Source organism: Haliotis asinina, chromosome 11, assembly GCF_037392515.1.
Source record: "Haliotis asinina isolate JCU_RB_2024 chromosome 11, JCU_Hal_asi_v2, whole genome shotgun sequence".
Lineage (NCBI taxonomy): Eukaryota > Metazoa > Mollusca > Gastropoda > Lepetellida > Haliotidae > Haliotis > Haliotis asinina.
The window spans coordinates 7,522,979-7,542,373 of record NC_090290.1 but is presented as its reverse complement, the minus strand read 5'-3'; the positions used below and the strand labels follow the sequence as shown (position 1 = coordinate 7,542,373).

The window sequence follows — 19,395 nt, the reverse complement described above, 5'->3', positions numbered from 1 at the left end:
GACCAAAGTATACCCATCAAGTGACACAAAAGAGGAAATATTCTGAAAAGATTAATTCCATTTACTTGGATATTGGAAATATTCGTCACAGATCAACACTGGAAATACCTGCACCATGCATGCAGTCTTATCTGGCCACCTACAGATCAGGTGCTGCATCTGATACGAGAAAGCTTGTGTATGTTCCATGCTTGAACTTATGTCACAAGCATAGTTAACCAACCTCTCTCTCTCTTCTGTCGGGACAGAATACACTGAGGATATATATATAACATCACTATTGTTTACCAGAAGCAACATGTATTTATTTCACATTCGTTAATAATCTTTAGAAACTAATTAGTATACATACCTTTTTCTTATTTGCATTTACCTGAAGGAGTACTTAAACGGTCAAATTAAATAATAATCATATGCTTGGTCATACACAGATAATTTAAGACACGATCTATCTTTCGCATGATTTATATGATCTGTAGTTAACATAATCCCAGATGATACAGACATAGTCCCTGTCATACTAGATGTGATGTAAGAAGACACTTGTCACTGTTCCATCTTTATTACTGTATCATTCTGCTAATGAGAATGCTATTTCTCATGCAACTAGTTGTACCAGTGTAGATGTTGCCCCAGCAGTGCAATCAGCCTGAAACATATCACACACAAAATATCTATATTTTGTTTCAAAACATGGAAGCATGAACACTTCTTAAGGTGTGTGGGTCATCATTGGTCCACAGTTCAATTGACTAATGAATTTGGACACAGTAAAAGATATGAAACAATTCATCATTCAGGGTTATGACCATACATGTTTGTGAGTGAATGAGTTTAGCTTTACATCGCTTTTCGCAAAGTTCCAGTATTATGACAGGCGGGGTCACTAGAAATGAGCTTCATACATAACGCCCATGCAGGGGATCAAATGCTCTAGCATATAGGCTACCCAATCACCTGCATACGTTTTGGACCATTACAACATGTTAGTGAAAAAGCAAAGCAGAATCCGGCCAACGGGTCTCACTGTACACTGTACAGCCTGAACATACTGATATACTTACGGGTGCATGTGTCCCCCTTGAGCGTGAATCCACTACAACATGTTTTCACTTGCCTGTAACATGTATTCGGTCTATACCTAAAACACAAGCAATGGGTACTCCTCAGAAATTGTGTGAGTCTTTGCACGTCAACGTCGCGCTCAGCAACATAGTTTTCTTTAATTGTAATGTATGTTTAGGGGGAAAGTAGGAAGATGTACAATGAATTCACAGGTTCAACAAACAAGGGTAACCGCATTTTCAAAGATATTCTGGGACAAACAAATAAAAATAGTGCGAGAAGAAAGTCCTTGATATCAGCAAAGACAGGATTTGTTTTGTTTGACGTAGTTTTTGTTTTTCGGGTAGGTGGGGAGGGTGTGTTGTTTTGTTTATTTGTTGTTTGTGTTTTTTGAGGGGTGGGGTTGAGAAGCACACTTTTGACTCGGAGGTACGTCAGAGAGGCAAAGCTAAAACAGAGCCATTAACAGAGACAGACATAGAGACTTTGATAGGCAGAAAATCAATCTAATAAACAGAAAATCAAGGGAAAGTGACACACGCGTCCAAGAATACACTGAGAGACAGAAACTCAAAGGAACTTACCGTGGGCAAATCCCGTTTCCACACCAAACAAAGTATCTGCCTCTACACGTGTACATCTGTGTGTCCACACATGCAGGTCCGGATCTGCTTGTACTGGATGAACAGCCGCCACATGGTTCTGAAACAGAGGGTCTTTAATTGAATGAAAGACAATGGCAAGTAAAAGGTTAAAAGAGGGGGAAAAGTGAAAGAGAGGAAGAGCAGTGAATGGATGGGAGACACATAAAGAAAAGGCTACATCAAAGACTCGAAAACAAATTGTCCAAAATTGAAAACAAATTGTCCAAAGATATTTTATCCTAGTAAGCTTCGTATGATAATGCCGAAGTGATTCCGAAGCATTGGGGCTAGTACAGAAATCTGATAGAAGATGTGACCTCCAACGATCCTGAAAGTGGGAACCATATTGGGAAAACTGAGAGGTTTCAAAAGTAAAGATTTGTGATCAGCAGCTGTACCGATGGTGAATGGAGGCTTTGATTCCCCAATCGCTATCAGTGCATGAAGCAAAGTGCATCATTAAAGTTTATCCAGATTTCTTCAGAGTCGGCTGTTCACTTTTGTATGTGTCTGAGTTGTCCTTGCTACAGGATTTCTCCAGGGAGGTTACATTGGCTATACAGTCATCAGTGTCAACATAAAGAACTTATCGAACACATCAGTTTCCATCGAAAATAGCAGGAGGATATCTTGTAATAATTGAGTTGGGTGGCAGTGGAGATGTCGAGACATCAGGTTCTGCAGCTGGTGAAACCATGGTGACAACACCAACTTTTACACAACTCATGGCCACAGAGGCATCTGGCACAGTAGCAAGAAAATACATGGGAAGAGCTCACGTCTTTGAATCTGAACTGCAATTAGTTTGTGTGTTGTCGGCAGTGCTTAGCTTTCGACATTATGGGTTTTGTGGAGTTACGTCAGTAGTGGAATATAATATATTTTTACCTTGTATTACCCAGTTACAATTGTCTTGAGCATCCTGATTCATCACTTTGCCTTGTTTCACTGACTCTAATGCTTTCCGTTCACAGGAGAAGTCTAAATTATTTAACTTTTCGTGATCCTGTAAAGTAATATCACGTCATCTAAGTTATCATTAATTTTATATTAGGAAGTTAAGCTTAGATATCATCATGTTTCTGATAACACTTGCTACTACCGGTTTTGAATGGATTTTGCCAGTACCAAAGCATGTGTGACGATGCTGTCAGCAGAAATCCGGAAGTAGAGCGTCCAAGAAACACGTGACTACGTCATTCGGATTATTTGAGCTAATGTTAATCACCAGTGTGTTACTGACTGGTATGATTGATGTAACGTAACTGACGAAAACGACGGTACCAATACATTTTACACAAAAATTGCGTTTTGTATTCAAGTGAAACTCGTGGTCTTTTCATTTGAGGGGCACATTGTTCTTCTGTTGACGTAACAAATGGACAGTGAATGTGCAAAACATATCAGACGAAAACCAGCGTATCTTAGGCAAGAATGTTATTGTGGTCATACTGATGTTTGTGGCTTGTCAGAAAAATATTGACAAATTGTGGATTTATTATTATAAACATGACCGCACGAGCTATTATTTCAACCTTGGTAAAAGTAAAAATTGTTTTATTATTATTATTTTCTTCCTCAAATCAAGGGACATCATATTGAACAGAATGGAGGACTAAAAGTAAAGTATTAATGACGTTCTATCAACGGGAGAGCGGTTTTGTTGAAATTTAACATTTATCCGTGAAAGAGTGTCTGAGACTCTTTGTGGATCGTGACTCTGAAGGTACGAGTGTAACGTAACTACGGTCAGCGACTGAGAAGAATCGGACAGGCGTGGGTTGCCTTTTACAGACAAGCATGTGTTTGAATTGGATGCATATATCTCATGATTCCTATTTTCCTTAAACAGCACTCACAAACGAACATGCACGCACGCACACACACAGAGAGAGAGAGAGAGAGAGAGAGAGAGAGAGAGAGAGAGAGAGAGAGAGAGAAAGAGAGACTCCCATACAAGCACACACACGCACTGGTTTAGCATAATATACATTTTCAACATTTCGACATTCATGACAAACGGAGAGAGCGTTTCAAGAGTGTTTCATTAATCTCACTGAGTATCAGCATAGAAAGTAGAAACTGAAAACCGACAGCAAATTTCTTGAAGTTGTTACCAGTCTTGTATTCCAGAGAGAAGCCACCGTATCTGTATCCTTCATAAGCCCGCATCAGTATCAACATCTCATTTCCATGGGAAACAATATTGCCTTTGGGTGCTGAATTACAGCAGTATCTGCAGAGAGAGGGGGTGAGTTAGGTTAGTTTTACGTCGCACTCCGCAATGGTCCTGGTGTATGATGGCTGTCAGTAAATAATTGAGTCTGGACCAGACAATCAAGTGATCAACATCATGCACATTGATGTACATATTTGTGATACGATGACATATGTCAACCAATTCAGCAAGCTTGACTACCCGATTAATGCCCCTCACGACAACCATGAGTTACAAAATATCAATTCCTACCTGGATCACTGGTCAAGTACAGAAGGAAAATGAAGGGAAAATTTTAATAGCATTCACGACGATTCAGTGTTTCTATTTGTGGCTATACATGTAAAAATAGCAAACCTTGGTCCAGCTTTTGACAGTTCAGCGTTCCTTATTTCCACGTACTCCAGGCAGGGTGAGTGACAGGGGAATGAGAAATGCCCCTTGAATCTTACCAAGATTCTTTTGAAATTTCCGACTAACTGAAATGAAATGTTATCGTTGATATTAAAACAAGTGAGAAATAATGAATAAGGTTAATAAGCACCATGATGATAAATATTTAAGAGAAGATAAAAATCGACTTCAAAACATCTTACATAGTCATATTTTATCAGTGTTGATATCAGCCTCTACAACCCTACTAAGACAACACTAGCAAATTTTATGTAATTTCTAATTCGTTTCTTGAACATCTTGGTCACTTCGATTTACTCTTCTAAATTAATCTCAAAAGAATTATTTTACCCATCAATCGATTATTTCAAACTTGTCTGACCCTTCACAGCTTCCCAAATGAAAAAAAACAGGCATTTTTGGAACAGAGAGACATTTGAAACAGATTTCCCTTGAGTTATCTACCTTGGTTGATGCTCAATCCTTATCCTCAATCCATGGCGATATGCGCACCATGAACAGTGGTGAGAGAAGGCAGAGGACCTCGAGGAAGTGAAGATGTACTATGTGGTTAATATCTCGAAACGTAAACCGGGCTTAGCATAATAAACGTCAGTCACGAGGGATGAGCGGGTGCGTTATTACGCCACTTTCAGCATCACAACAGGGAACTCCAGAAATAATAATGATAGGACATATCCAACACACATATATCTACACTGAAATATGCTGAAAACGCTACACTGTACAAAGACTCAGCAAAGTTGGAAAGACATGAGAAAGAGATGGATTTTCAGGTTTGATCGGAAGCTAGAGAAGTCACTAGTGTTCTGGAGAGGAATGATCAGTGTAGGCGAATGTTCTGCTACCGGCATAAGAAGAATGGTTTGTATGCCATAAGAAAAGTGGAGAGATTATGCAGGAGAGCCTCTGAAAAGACTGAAGGATGGTGAGATATAGTGGGACTTCTTCGACCTAGTCACAACACGTGCATTTTGGATTCGGTGAAGTCCCTGGAATTGTGATTTGTTTGCTACGGGATTTACAATAGTCATTATGTGGGATAAGGTGAGAGATTTTGCCGAATCTATGGTCAGATTTTGCCTAGTGGAACTGCTATTACATTGAACTGCAAAACATATTCTAGCGAGATGCGATATGTGATCATTCAGTCAGAGGTCGGATCACTTATTTCACTTACTTTCTGCGAGAATTGAATATTTTCTCCATCAAAATCAAGAGCGTTCAATGAGAACTGAGAGCAACGTTTTGCAGGACAGGATAAAGTAGACTGCACTCGTCTTTTTAGTCGTACACGTGGGTTTCACACATTATATCACGATGTGGTACTGCATCAGCGTGTTTTGTCCCCTGCAGCAACGCGGTCACTGTGACCACTCTTCAAACTTACGCAAACGCAATATCTCTTAAACCGTTGCATCCAATTTCGTCCATTTTGTCGGCAGCCTTCATTGGGGGATTACGCAGTCTTTTCACTGTCACATGACCCTTTTCAAAATATCACCTTTCGTATTAACCGGACCACCACAACTCATTACGAATTTTCATGAGTGAAAGCTTGTCTTGTCTTTGATGATTTATAAATAAATGTTAAAGGCATCTGTTTTGAATATCATTCATGGCAAAGATACCTGACGAATACGTTGCCATGTCTTACAAATTTGATGTCAGGAATTAATATAACAGGTATTAGGGTAGGGTAGGGTAACAGGAGGTGGAATAATTACAAAAAAATAGAAAAATGGAAAATTTAGACTTACCCAAGTTCTAATAACCACTGATGCTGACAGTGGTTTTGTGTACCTTCATCTATGCATTCAAATCTACGATATTCATGACATGTTAGTTAGAAGATTGTAAGAAGTGACCATGACTGAAACCAACATCACACAAAAGTTAACCTTCTATGAGACCAAAAGATACAAAAGATGTTCGACTGAAAAGGAAGGCCCTCTAATTATGATATGCGTTAGCCACGCTGAGCATTTTTTGAAAGCGCTGCATAATGGTCAGTTGAGATCTCCCCAGTAAATGTTCTGACAGCCGTAGTATCATCAGGCCATGGGTATATGACGGTGGCTGAGCCCCAAGAGTATGGTTCCTGGTATTTGGCCAAAGCTGGGTGGTCCTTAGTCGTTCTACTTTTTCTTGACTAGCAAAAGCAGACCACATCCAGAAACAACCTTTCATGGTGGAGGTGTACTCATGAAGGTCCGTCGTGAATGACAAGTTTCAGATGTCATGTTGGATGTGTGTTGCTGTTCGTAAAAAACGTGTTATGCCTAAAATAGAAATTTGTGAAGCAATATATCGTCACATTCACAAATCCTATAAGGACTATCATGAAAAACGCATGAGAACCACACTCACAGGATAAAAGCAAAATGAGTCTTGATACGAATATTACACAACGTGAGTGGATCGTCCCAAATTTTATATTTATGGAAGGATAAAGCTCGTAACATATTCTATACAGTAGAAGCCTCATATTGCTCATTGGGAAGGATTAATGAAGGATGATATATCTGATAAGGTACAAAATTCCTGAACATCTAACGTAAGTTCCCTATTGCGTCCAATTGCGTGGATCGGTGCTCATGAGGTTGATCACTGGACTGTCAATTCCAGACTCGATTTTGTACAGACAAGGGCAGCGTTAAACAACAGTGTGGTGTTAAACAGAAACAGTCAATAAAGCAATCAATCAAATACGCATGTACTTGAGAAAATATGAGAACTCATAGACGAAGGCACAGAACATGAGGCAGGGACTCAAATCTGTCTCAATGGTGTCTCTGTTCCATAGGTGTCAGTGGCCTAAGTAGGGAAAGGAAACTATCATGTAGCGTAATTCGAGACGAAACGCATAAACTCAAATAATATAAATAAACTTAAATATTTAAACATAAATAGGAATAGTTAATTCGGAAAGAGATGCAATTTTTTTAAAAGTTAATTTCAGTGTTAAAGAAGTACATTTTCAAATGCACACACCCAGTTGACAAAACGGTAATCAATCCATGGTGACAAAACTAAAATAGCACCTACTTTTATTCGCCAACTGCATTCTGAATTAGCTGGATACCATGATCTTCCATAGTTTGGAGACTTGAGTGTCTGCCATTCTGAAGCCGCCTCAAGGTCCCTATCCCCACACACAGCTGAAACAAATGAATCGTTGGCCTATACGGCGTGTGTAAGGTGACCAGACGCGTGAAGATCCTTGTTAGAATTGATCTTCAGAAACCCATGCTTTTCGGATGAGGTGACCAATGGGATTGGGTGGTCAGGGTCGCTTACTTGGTTAGCACACGTCATGGTGTCACCAGAATGTCTTATCCGGATTTGATTACAAGTGCTTACAGACCGCCGCTCTATAGGCAGAAGTTTGCTGGTTTAATGATCAGAATGTTGTGTAATGCAGCCGTGATGATCTTTGAGCTATATCATGGAATCAAATTAGTACATAACTATTGAATAAAAGCATGAAACGGTGTCTAGTCATAGTCCACAGTCATTCCCCGCTGATCTTACAACAATTAGTCAAGGCCGACATTGTTCTAACAAGTAATAACGGTCTCCATTTTTCTTACAAGCACTGAATTCCCCCATTGCTCTTACAAGCACTGAAGACTTACAATTACTGGATTTTCCCTTTACTCTTCCGATAAACACTGGATTCGCCCATTGCTCTTACAAGCACTGGAGGCCCTTGCGGCAGTGTTTCAATATTGACAACTATGAAAAAAAATGTAGGTGTAAGAGTCTGTTTGTATTTTGCTTACTTTAACTGAACATTATTTCAGTTAATGTCATCTACAATGATCATGTGCACATGTAATTGAAAGGGTAAAACTTACCTCCTTTTCCGGGTTTCACATCCGAGCAGAAGTCCCCAGTAAGTCCATCTGGGCACTTGCATCTGTTGCAGTTCTTTGGGTCTCTGTACCCTTCATACCTGCACGCATCCCATGACAAACCTCCCTCGCATTTCGCTGTCGAAGCAAAGGCATGCTTCATAGAAAACATGTATCACGTTTTATTCATGAAAAATTACCACGATGCGTTCAATGTATACTTTCCGCTTACCACCTTAAAGAGATTTCACAGACTTGATTTCAAGTTTTGAACTACCGTAATTACTTATATCATGAATCCGTTCAAACACCATATTTCATAGCAGTGTATTGTAACCGACATGTCCGAGTGAACAAAGGCAAACGAGTGAGAAGATGATATTACTTACAGCTGCAATACATCAAATTCGCAAGTTTGACATCGTAAAAAGAAAGATTTCTTCTGGAACCCAAAGTCGAATCCATATCGGCCTCTTTAGCTGTGATTGTTTTTGCCCAATTTCTGCTGAATGCCTAGACAAACAGATGATCAAATTAGGATGAACCCAACTCAATGGGATTTAGAAACAACCGAACTGGAGTCGATAACGGCAGGGCCATAATCCTTTGACAGAAATTAATTCTTTCAATAAGCCTTTCAAAGAAACAAATAAACATTCTCAAAGGCAAGGAGCATAATTACATCCCAGTCAGCATGTCAGATGAATGATTTTGTGTCTTGCATTTTTGTCATTCAGCAGTACATTTCCACCAGATTGCCAAAAGGACATTTTACTGAACAGGGTCATCAGGATGTATAGGCCCTAAAGTTCGGGTTTGCTGCAGACACCCACTGTGATTGATATGAAGCACCAAGATCATACAAAGATTATAGAAGACATATATGAACAGAAGCTGTATTGGATGTTTAGGATAATCGTGTAAATATTGGTACCGTCCCATCATAATGCATAAGAGAAGAATAGTCGTATGGCATCCCCATCGATTCAGCTTCTTCCCAGCCTTTACTGTAAAATTCGTGACCTTTTCCCCACTGGATGTTTTCATAGTGAATAGTGACATAGTTGTCTCGGTCTGGCCTTGAATGCTCGTGCCAAAACCCCAAAGCATGGCCAATCTCATGGGCTACAACACCTTTCTGTGTGAAGAAGAAAAAACAGATACATGTTGACATCAAGTGCGGCCGATACATATCAAATCCTCATGTTTTTGATTATGGTTAACTATTATTGAGTGATGTCGTCAATCTATTAAAATTTATGCCAAAACTTACAGTTTCGCACCCACGTCCGATTGATATTGTTTGGCTAAATGATTGTTTGCCAACAAAGGAGTAGCATCTGAAACAGAAAAGAGAGAAGTTTTGGCCACACGCGGTGCAAGACACAGAATGTGAAAGTGACAGAACTGATCAACGGTCTCAAAAACGAGTCCTTTTTACTTATCGCATAGTTCGTGAGACAAACACAAAGCTACAGTTTTCGTATATTGCCTTGGTCAGAGAGGCCAGCTGTTTACAAAACAAGGCTGAATGCGAACTCCTTAGTACTCTTTTAGGCCTTAGGATAAATCGTAAATCCGAGCAGTGTACCGGTTGAGTGATAGAGAAATATATCCATGTTAACCCATTGACAATCAATTCTGTCACGCAAGAAAGACACGACTGTCTGTACACAATTTTAATTACTTTCCCAAGGTTCCGACAACTGGGAAATATACATTTGTACACACACATTTTCAATTGCTGATGTTTCTTATTGCTATTATTTGTTAGGATCAGAGCCCATGTGGTGTTTGGGATCAACAAATTGGTTTACATACCCTCCTTTCTGCTGGAACAACAGAATGGGACTTCTAGTATGTTTTCGAGCTTCAAACTTTAAGCATGTCTCTTCCTCCCAGTGGTGAATACCCTCTTTGATGGCCTTCATTCCTGCTGCATCTGGAAACATTGCAATCATGTCAGAAGCACATACACGGTTGTTGTTCAACGCTTCGCTCAGCAGTATTCTAACCACATGACAGTAGTCAGGAAGTACTCGATTTTCGACACAACAGTCCAGTAATCAACATCGTGCACATCTATCTCCTCAGTTGGATATGATGGCATGTGTAACACCAAGTCAGCAAGCCTGCTCACCCGACCCCGTTATTCGCCTCTTACAACAAACATGGGTTGTTGAAGATAAATGATTATTCTCACGAAATTGTAATTTTACATCTCCATGCATTAACACATTTCCCATCTCCAGTGATAGGATACCATTTTGTGTGAATACATCAAAGTATATATTGACTCAGAGTACATTTGCGACACAAGGTAGTGTCCGTTTTGTCCATACCCAGAATATATCTTCCTGTGGTTTAAATATTTTAAAGAAGTGCAATCCACATTACTGCATGCAAAAGATAATATCATTATTTTATGATTTGTGTATTGTCATTAGATAGTATTCCTTATTTGCTGTGTTAAATATGGACACTATAATACCAATGCCATAGCCAATAAGTTTCAGCTATCTATTATACTCACCATGACGGTTCATTGGTTTAAAGGTTGTAGATATATTTTATGGATGTCATGTAGGCGACCCCCATCAGATAAGAACTGCACATCCAGTGTTATCAAATGAGTTTTGAAGCGGAGTTTTACACTTGTAAACACTAAGTGAATGGAATGCTTTTCCTTTATACTTTGAATGTTTGGCTGTGCTAAAGGACGCATGTGTAATCCAAGCTAAGTAATCTAAAGGGATCATCATTATTTTGTCGGTTTGCATGCACAGTAGTTACGTACCTTTGGCGTTGACTATCCACAAGTAATATTGGCGCAGTCATCCAAGCACCAAAAGGACTTGGCATGACGGACAGTTTGTTCAGCGGCCTGATGGGAATGAGCGCGATTGTCCAGTGATTTTCTTACCTGAGTAGCCCAAATCACACTCTATCAGGCATACTGGGGTAAGACAGTTTTATGGGCCTTAAGGTATGGCATAAATGCTTTACATGATCTGCATGATCATTTTCATTGGATTGGCTCGTCATTGTTCATACTGTATATCAAACTGGTAACGGGGTTATAGTCTGATTGTTTACTGTGCTTCTGGACTGTCTGTACTTTAGAAAATGAATCGAAAAGACAGTTAATCATTTTTTATCTTTTACTGAACTTTTGTATCTTTAATGTCACTAGTATTTTTTTCCAAAATGCCGCCATATAGGTGGAATATTGCTGAGTGCAGTGTAAACTCAACTTGATATGAATATGGTAGCATAGCGTTGATTACGTTACATGGGTGTATAATTTGCTACGTTTTGTGGGTTTAAGTGTTTATCACGATATATTACAGATAACACTTATGTGAAGTATATTTCCAGTAAGGACCTGTATATCAAGTAGGATTATCAATTAATGCAATCACGATTGGCGATCTTCCTTTTCTCCTTGACATTTGACACTTTGTAGTTTGAATTTTGTGAACAATACCAACTCTACCCATAAAATGACTTATCATTAGAAAATTCTAACCAGGACCTTCACGAGTTGCAATGATATGATATTACATTACACAATTACGGGTCATACATTGCATCATGCCTTTTCAACAAATATAGCCGACAAAAAGCAACAAGAAAGCAACAATACCATCCTGAATGGTTAAGTACTTTTTAGGACTTTTTGAAGTCTATGCCAGATAATACATGGTCTAACGAAGTCCTGCATGCATAAACAATTCATACACTAGCCTTGATCGTATCAATAGCGGGGTGCTTCCATGGTTTGATGTACCTTAGTATATTACTTCATGGAAATAGAGTGGTACTGTTGATTTATATCAGTTATTCTTGAATAACTGCAAAGTAAAGACAAGAGTTTTTTATGGATGGCAACTTCCGTTATTGTGAAGAGTCACGACGTTTCGAAGTATGTTCTTACTTCTTCCTCAGGTGAATGATTCACATAACAACACACTTCGAATTGTGACTCACCTCATGAATAAGTAAGAACATACTTCGAAACGTCGTCTTTATTTATTTATTTATTTATTTATTTATTTATTTACGTACTTATCTGGGTTTTTCTGGTTTATTTTGTTTTATTTTTTTTTTATAACCTTGGCTGGCCCATAAAAATGCATTGCGGTAGATAAAAAACTAACGGAAACCTGCCTGCATAAACAATTCATACACGGTTATCAATATAAATAACGGAGTATACCCATGGTTTGATGTACAAAAGCGTTACTTGGGTTAAAAACCATGAAATGCATCAATTTACGTCTAAAGAATACTGGGTCGATGTTGTACGGGATGGTTGTGGACCAGCGGGCTCCAACCCTAGCCTTCCGCTTTAGTCTTCTGCTCCTGCTTTCTTGATTTATTTCTCTTTCCATTTCATCCACATCCTTTCTTGTAAGTACTAGGTCGTCGTCAGAGTCAAAGATGTCTTCTAAGGCTAAAGACTCCTGGAAATGTAAATGGACCTTTAAATATTTGATTGGTTACAATTTTTGTTCTTGAGAGTAGAATGTTCTGAACATTTAAAATTATGCATGTTGTAGCCATTGAGCAGGTGATTAGTGAGATGTTTTATGTCTGTGGTTTTATTAATCTTACGAGAAGCATTAGGTGAAGGCCAAATTTTGACACAGATCGCCGAGAGAAGACATGACAAGAACCGGTTATCGTACCCAAGTATTATCTTATTGGATCTGGCACCATGGCGCATCATTAAAATGGACTACTGTCACATAACTCAATTACTGCATATTCATATGATGTCATACAAATGTACTGCACAAGGAATAACGATAGGTGTGTTTCAATGATTATTTACTGGAAAATGTGATGCGGGTTCATGATAAATGTGCAAAGTGCAATCCTCTGGATTTGTGGGAAGGTTTTTCATACCAATGTGTAATTGAATTTGTCAGCAATCTTCTTTTCGATGCGTGCTATCTTGATGGCGATGTACATAATATCCGACAGACTGTGTTCCTCTAACATGCTTTGAAGTGACATCTGAAATATAGGCATTGCTTTAAAGGAGACACAATCAACTAAAACTTATTGATAACACATTAAGTTCGCGGGTTTTTCAGATGGCATGCCTGTCGCGTTTTTCTGACTTTCAGATACTGATATCAGTAGACTCACAAACGGCAGATAAATATTATAAAAGCTAGTGACTCAATTCCACGGCCGAAATTTTGAAGTTGGGTCCGGTTTTGAAAGCAAATATGAAACATTTAATCTGTATGATAAAACCCATGATGAAGAGAACCGTCATCAAGTTATTCTGATGGTGCTGATACATAACTAAAATATATGATTGGCCTTGCCGGTCTGTTACTGAATGACCACACTAAGCAATGATGTACCAGCGAATAGGACTTTCTCTTCCTTACAAGCATTCGACGACACATCAGTCGATGCTGGTGTTTTTAATATAATCAAACTAAACTTACTAAACTTAAACTTACTACTACTTGAAATCCAAGACCGGTTACTCAGCGTTTATAACCTGAATGGATGATGCCTGGATCGTATCAAAATTAAAAGTGATAAAACGTCCAGCTCCCTGTAAGGTGCTCCACATGCCCAAGTCTGGTTTTCACCCGTGTTATACCTCCTAAACGGCAGTTACCTGGGATTACCTGTGAAGTAGAGCTTGCTAACATCTACTAAATGGGATGAACATTTTGTTTTTATCTCAGAAAACTGAAAACTGGTTGCCTTTCTGGTATCAGTCAATCCTATGGACAGAGAGGCATTCTAATGACGCAGCACAAGTCTTTGGTAGATCAGGACGTAAGTACTCCTGCTATGCTGCGAAAAGGTGAAACCCTTATTGTCAATACTCATACAAAGAGATTTGCTCTCCCAAACATTCAATCAGATGGAAAACATTGTATGAGGGAACCAGTCTACTGTTTGTGGTTTCTAAAAGCAAGTGTTTCATTTAAACACATCAAATTACAATCAAGTCTTGAATTACCCTGCGTGTCCTTTAGACCTTGTCACCTGTAAAAGACATGTCACTTAACTGTTCAACTGATTTGGTTTTCGTTAGGACTTCTAGTTTCTGCCCATGGATGGCACACTATACGTTTTTGGGTGTTAATGATGGCTTGTATTTTTCATGTTTCTAGTAAATGGACTAAGCCTGTTGGTCTTGCCAAACTAATACTAAAAGCGTGTCAAGATAAATACAAAACTTAACAAGCATACATTGAGAAAAAAAATAAGGGTCTGTGTTACCAGACTTTTTATTCACATATCAACTCGTATAGCAGGAGTGAGTGTGTTTTGTTTAGTTTCACGCTGAACTCGCTGCAATATTCCAGGGATATGGCGGAGCCCTGTAAATAGAGTCTGCACTAGACAATCGAGTAAGCACCAGTGTCAGCATTGAAATTTTTATACCATGATATGTATTAACCATGCCCATGAACACAGCCAGGCAACGAATAACATACGGCAATTATTGGGTATTGATGACCAGTTGTATTTCCGAACAATGCATCATATAACAATATATATCTCTTTGGATTTAAGCTCAAAAAGCTGCAGCAACATCATCACCAGTGCTTTTAAAAACAGACTGGTTTTCATACGGTTTTAAACACATCTATTGATAACGTTGAAGGGTAACAGAAGCAGTTATTAAGTAATTCAGGAAACGTAGTCAGTTCCAGACTGTTGGAGACGTCCTAATCCACGACCTACTGTGCGTTGACAAATCCTTGTCATTGTTTTAACAGCCCGAGGTCTTCAGTAAACGTGTGAGCTACCCCCTCGTGTTGTTTCATGTGACCATAAACAAAAACTATACCATAGTATGAAAGCAACAGCAGCACAACTACATGAAACAGTGTCTGTATCAGAGGTTCTGAATAAAGCTGATTGCCCTTCATAGACTACATTTGCACTTTTGTAAACAACATGAAATGATATTATAGTTGAACATAGTGATGATAATGTTATACTACCGAGCAGAACTCACCGCATTCGATTCATCAACTGTGAATGCAGATCGGTTAAGTGTCTGGTTGGCAAGTGTGAGTTCAACTGTGTCGGTGGCTTTCACAAGACTCGAAAAGTCGAAAGTTTTACCCAGAAGTTTCCTGACATTACTCGATGACACAACGGAAGTTCCATCTCCAGTTCGTGATTCTGAAATACTGTTTGTTGCCTCATCGTCAGAAGATTTCTTTATGGTTCTGACTTCTCCTTTTGCTAGGACATAGCTAAGGAGAAGGAAAAGCAGTCTGAGAAAAGCTGTTCCCATTGCTAAGGGCCGCAGGATCTGGCGATAACTGCGCATGACCTGCTTTAATATACTACATTGATATATATATAGCAGAGCAGAATGTGTTGACGTTTACTTTTCTGCATGATCGAAACGAGGCGCAGTTGGTGGACACAACTCCATGTAGTGTAAAAAGACATATATGGATATACAGTTACATGGATTTTTTAGATGTACGACTGTCTAGAATGCAGCTTCCATAAAACATCGTTCCTTTTTATCATACTAGCTTCTAACTAGTGACAGCTTCTCAACTGGTCATGTGACTGTTTCGGATTTTTCTTCACAACATGTTTGTCACGCAGACAGCATTTTTATTGCAATCGATGCAACGTTTCGGTGTAGATTAGCATATGTATTACAATCGATGCGACGTTTTAGATGTAGATGCTAATGTTCACTGTATTGATTGCAATAAGACGATGTCTATATTTAAAGTTCCTATTTATCATTAGTTATACCGACTGATATATTTTGTGCATAACAGACTGGTAACCGACACCTGGTATTGAACCTGCTTTTGTGAACTGCAGATGATCTTTGCATTGTGTAAATATTGATGGATACATTCCGCTAATAGCCCGATGTTACTATTATTTCAGAAATGTTTAAAAATTTCTTTCTGAAACATACATTCTACAGACTTTTGTAAAATAAAAACCATCAACAATGACATTTCAGTTACAATCGTACAATACGACTTTCGAATTATATAAACAATCCATGGCATGAAGACGAAAACATATATAATAAGTGATAATACACTTCATAAGACAACAGTTATCATATTGTAATGTCGTTCATTCTGGAAAACATCAAACGGTGGCGTATTATGAATCTGCTTCCATAAAATGAGGTTACAAACCCAAGCAATACTTGCCTTTTTCTAATTTAACATTGATTTGAATTTTCCTATTCAGACAGATTTCAAGTTTTAATCCAACTCATATAAATCTTTGTTGTTTAAAACAGTTTGCTCACACTTGTGAAAATGTATTTTTGTGGTAATATAACTTCTGACAATAGTGTTTCATATTTGATGGTAGAATTGGCTAAGGCATGTTACAAGGCCTTTGAAACTATATTAAGTATTTTCAAATATTGCTTATACTGATCTAATGAGGCAAGTAATTGTTGAAAATCAGTGCTGAGATTAAAATGTTTTACAGCAATATGCGTCCAGTAAATGGTTGATACATCGAACTCCTTTGTCAAATCATTGTTTTATAAGACACCCTACACAAATGTTCCTGATGTCCCAGAGACGTTCGGCAAGCATATCAATAACGTCACGGTCAGCTGCATTTCGTGCAGTTAAACCATCCCTATAAGAGTTATTGTGAATCAGTGGGAGACATTCCTCCTCCAGATACTGAAATGAGAATAAATCAGAAAGAATTAGAAATGAATAAATAACAATAATTATACTTACGTCTGTAGAACCTTGTACCCATTGGTAATCTCTGCCTGCGTTTATGTCATTTATTTGGCATATACATATTTGGCCTCCATCTTGCTTGTTACAGATGATCTGGTTTTTCTTAGTGTTATCAGGTTTGTTGTTCCTGATATATGTAAAACATTTTCGTTGGATTTACTTAAAAATTTCATTTTCCAGGTCAGGGAGTGTGCTAAATGGATGACTGGATTTTGGAATGATCAAAGATCTTAAAACAAAACTTCTTCCACAAAGATAACCAAATGGACATTAACGTTTCACAACTTGTAAATTACAGAAACGAGTTCCGTCTGTCTGTGCGTCAGTCACACGCATACCTCCTAAACTATTCGTGATAAGCTTCATCAAACTTGGTACACACGTCAACCATGAACCCAAGATGTGCCTTTTTAGGAGTAAGATCCACATATGAATTTTCATTTCTGTGGTTATGGAAACGTGACTTAGGTTGTGAGGATAGCATCTTGTACGGAGCAGAACCTCCAAAATATGCATGTTAGCTTCATCAAACGTGGTAAACGTGTTCACCATTATTCCTCGTCCCCATGGTTACATCAGTGCATGAACTTTATAACTGTAGAACTTCCCTAATTAGTCATGAATACCTATGTCGCTTTCTATCATGTTTTTGGCATAGCCTTTTAGAATGGAAAGACATACCTTAGTTTTGCATCTCTTATGTTTTTTGTCATAATTTTGCCATCATTTGTTTCCAAAAGAATGAAGGGCCTGTTTGAGAAATTTCTTGTTTCACGATCTAAACGTGTTGAGTTTGTTTTCCGCCTTTTACCGGTCCAAACTGCCTTTTTATGTAACGCTAAGACCCGGGGTTCTTGTTTATTTCATTCTTAGTCATTCATCATGTTCAATAGGTTGTTCTAATAAGGCAGATTTTGTGGGAGTTCTGACCATAGCTTCTGTCGCTTCATGTACATAACATTTTCAGCTCTCTTAGTAACAGTAACTTTTCAAAAAGAGCTGATGGTCTGTAACAAATTTGCTGTCTTTTTCAATTGTGTTTTCATAGCTAAGACAGGTGTCTGATATGATGTCCGTAGCTACTTTTGTGCGTTTCTTATCATTTTAAAGGAAGTTAAATGTCCAAAACCCCTTACCTCTGTCTAAATCATTCAAAGTAAAAGGAATCAATTTAGGAAAGTGATCAGATTTAAAATGAGGTTCTATTTTTGTATCAGTAATAGAAGGGATCATATTGTGGGATACCAAGAAATATTAAAGTCTAGCTTGTTTAAGTGAGCATAGTTCCTGCCAAGTATGTCTTATTTTAGTAGGATATGTTTCGTGCCAAGTGTCTTGGGAGTCATGTTCATCTTGTGAGTTGACGTATTCTATCTCTACCATTTACGATATTCTTATATTTGTAGTTATATGTGTCCGAGAAGTAATCTTGCATTACGTCACAGACAATCACATGATCATTTTGAAGAGAGCATATTGTCAATCCAGAAAATGGTGTTGTCAATGTTTGGAGCACACAGATTGACAACGTCTAATTTCGTTATTATCTACAGTCAGCTGTACAGTGAACATAGTAGATTCATTGTCTCTTCGCACAACATCAAGTGAGTAGTCTACACTTTTTGCCACACCTCTAATATTGTCCATTTGTCTAACTCCATATTGTATGTAAGTCTTCATAAGAAATTAGAATTAGAGGGAGGTCAAGGCGTCTTCAGTAATCAATTTTTCACGAATGTATGTGCACTTATGTTTGCAGATGATATGTCAGCTTCACGTGTAATTTGCTTCAAAGGAAATTAAATGTCATAGAAAACTTTTTTAATAGGGATGGAAGTTAACTTGAAGAAAACTAAGATTATTGTGTTTAGAAAAGGAGGGCATCTTCCTTTAAAGGTATTTCGGTTTAGTCTTCAATTCCAAGTTTGTCTGGAGCAAAGCCCAGTCTTGTCTTGCATCGCAGGCCTCAAAGGCCATAATGGCCATAATTGGTTTCCAGATGAAAATTGGTACCATAGTTTGCACTGATTTACTTATATTTTTGATTCAGTGGTTGTGCCTATTCGTTGTTATGGCTCCGAATTCTGGGTAATAGAGGCAGTGCAAATAAAATTTTGTAAACAATACTTAAGGGTTAAAAAACTACATTAAACGGAATGGTTATTAGAGTGAGAGAGTGAATGAGTTACTAATTAACGTCACATCGGCAACATTGCAGCCATTTCGTGACGAGAACCATTAATATTACACATTATAGGGATTGGTAAAGTATCTGTCCACGAAGGACAGTAAAAACCTAGACTATCACAGACAGATATTTAAAACTAGTAATTAAATCTAAAACAATTTAACCATAGAGGACAATAGAATGGTTCTCGGAGAGTTTGGCAGGCTCCCATTGTAGCACTTGTACATGTCAAGAGTGATTTCATTTTAGTGTAGACTCA

General features: G+C 38.3%; 1 protein-coding gene across 1 annotated transcript; it reads right to left on the bottom strand.

Moving 5' to 3' along the window:
* Positions 1–606: 606 nt before the first annotated feature.
* Positions 607–15,489, bottom strand: LOC137256472 (zinc metalloproteinase dpy-31-like). The gene is made up of 13 exons (XM_067794311.1): positions 15,205–15,489; positions 13,110–13,220; positions 12,478–12,664; positions 10,020–10,140; positions 9,472–9,538; positions 9,133–9,336; positions 8,588–8,711; positions 8,202–8,336; positions 7,386–7,502; positions 4,285–4,402; positions 3,827–3,945; positions 1,650–1,767; positions 607–649 (listed from the first exon to the last, which is right to left on the bottom strand). The coding sequence occupies exons 1-13, from the start codon at positions 15,487–15,489 to the stop codon at positions 607–609; spliced, it is 1,749 nt and encodes a 582-aa protein (XP_067650412.1).
* Positions 15,490–19,395: the final 3,906 nt, after the last annotated feature.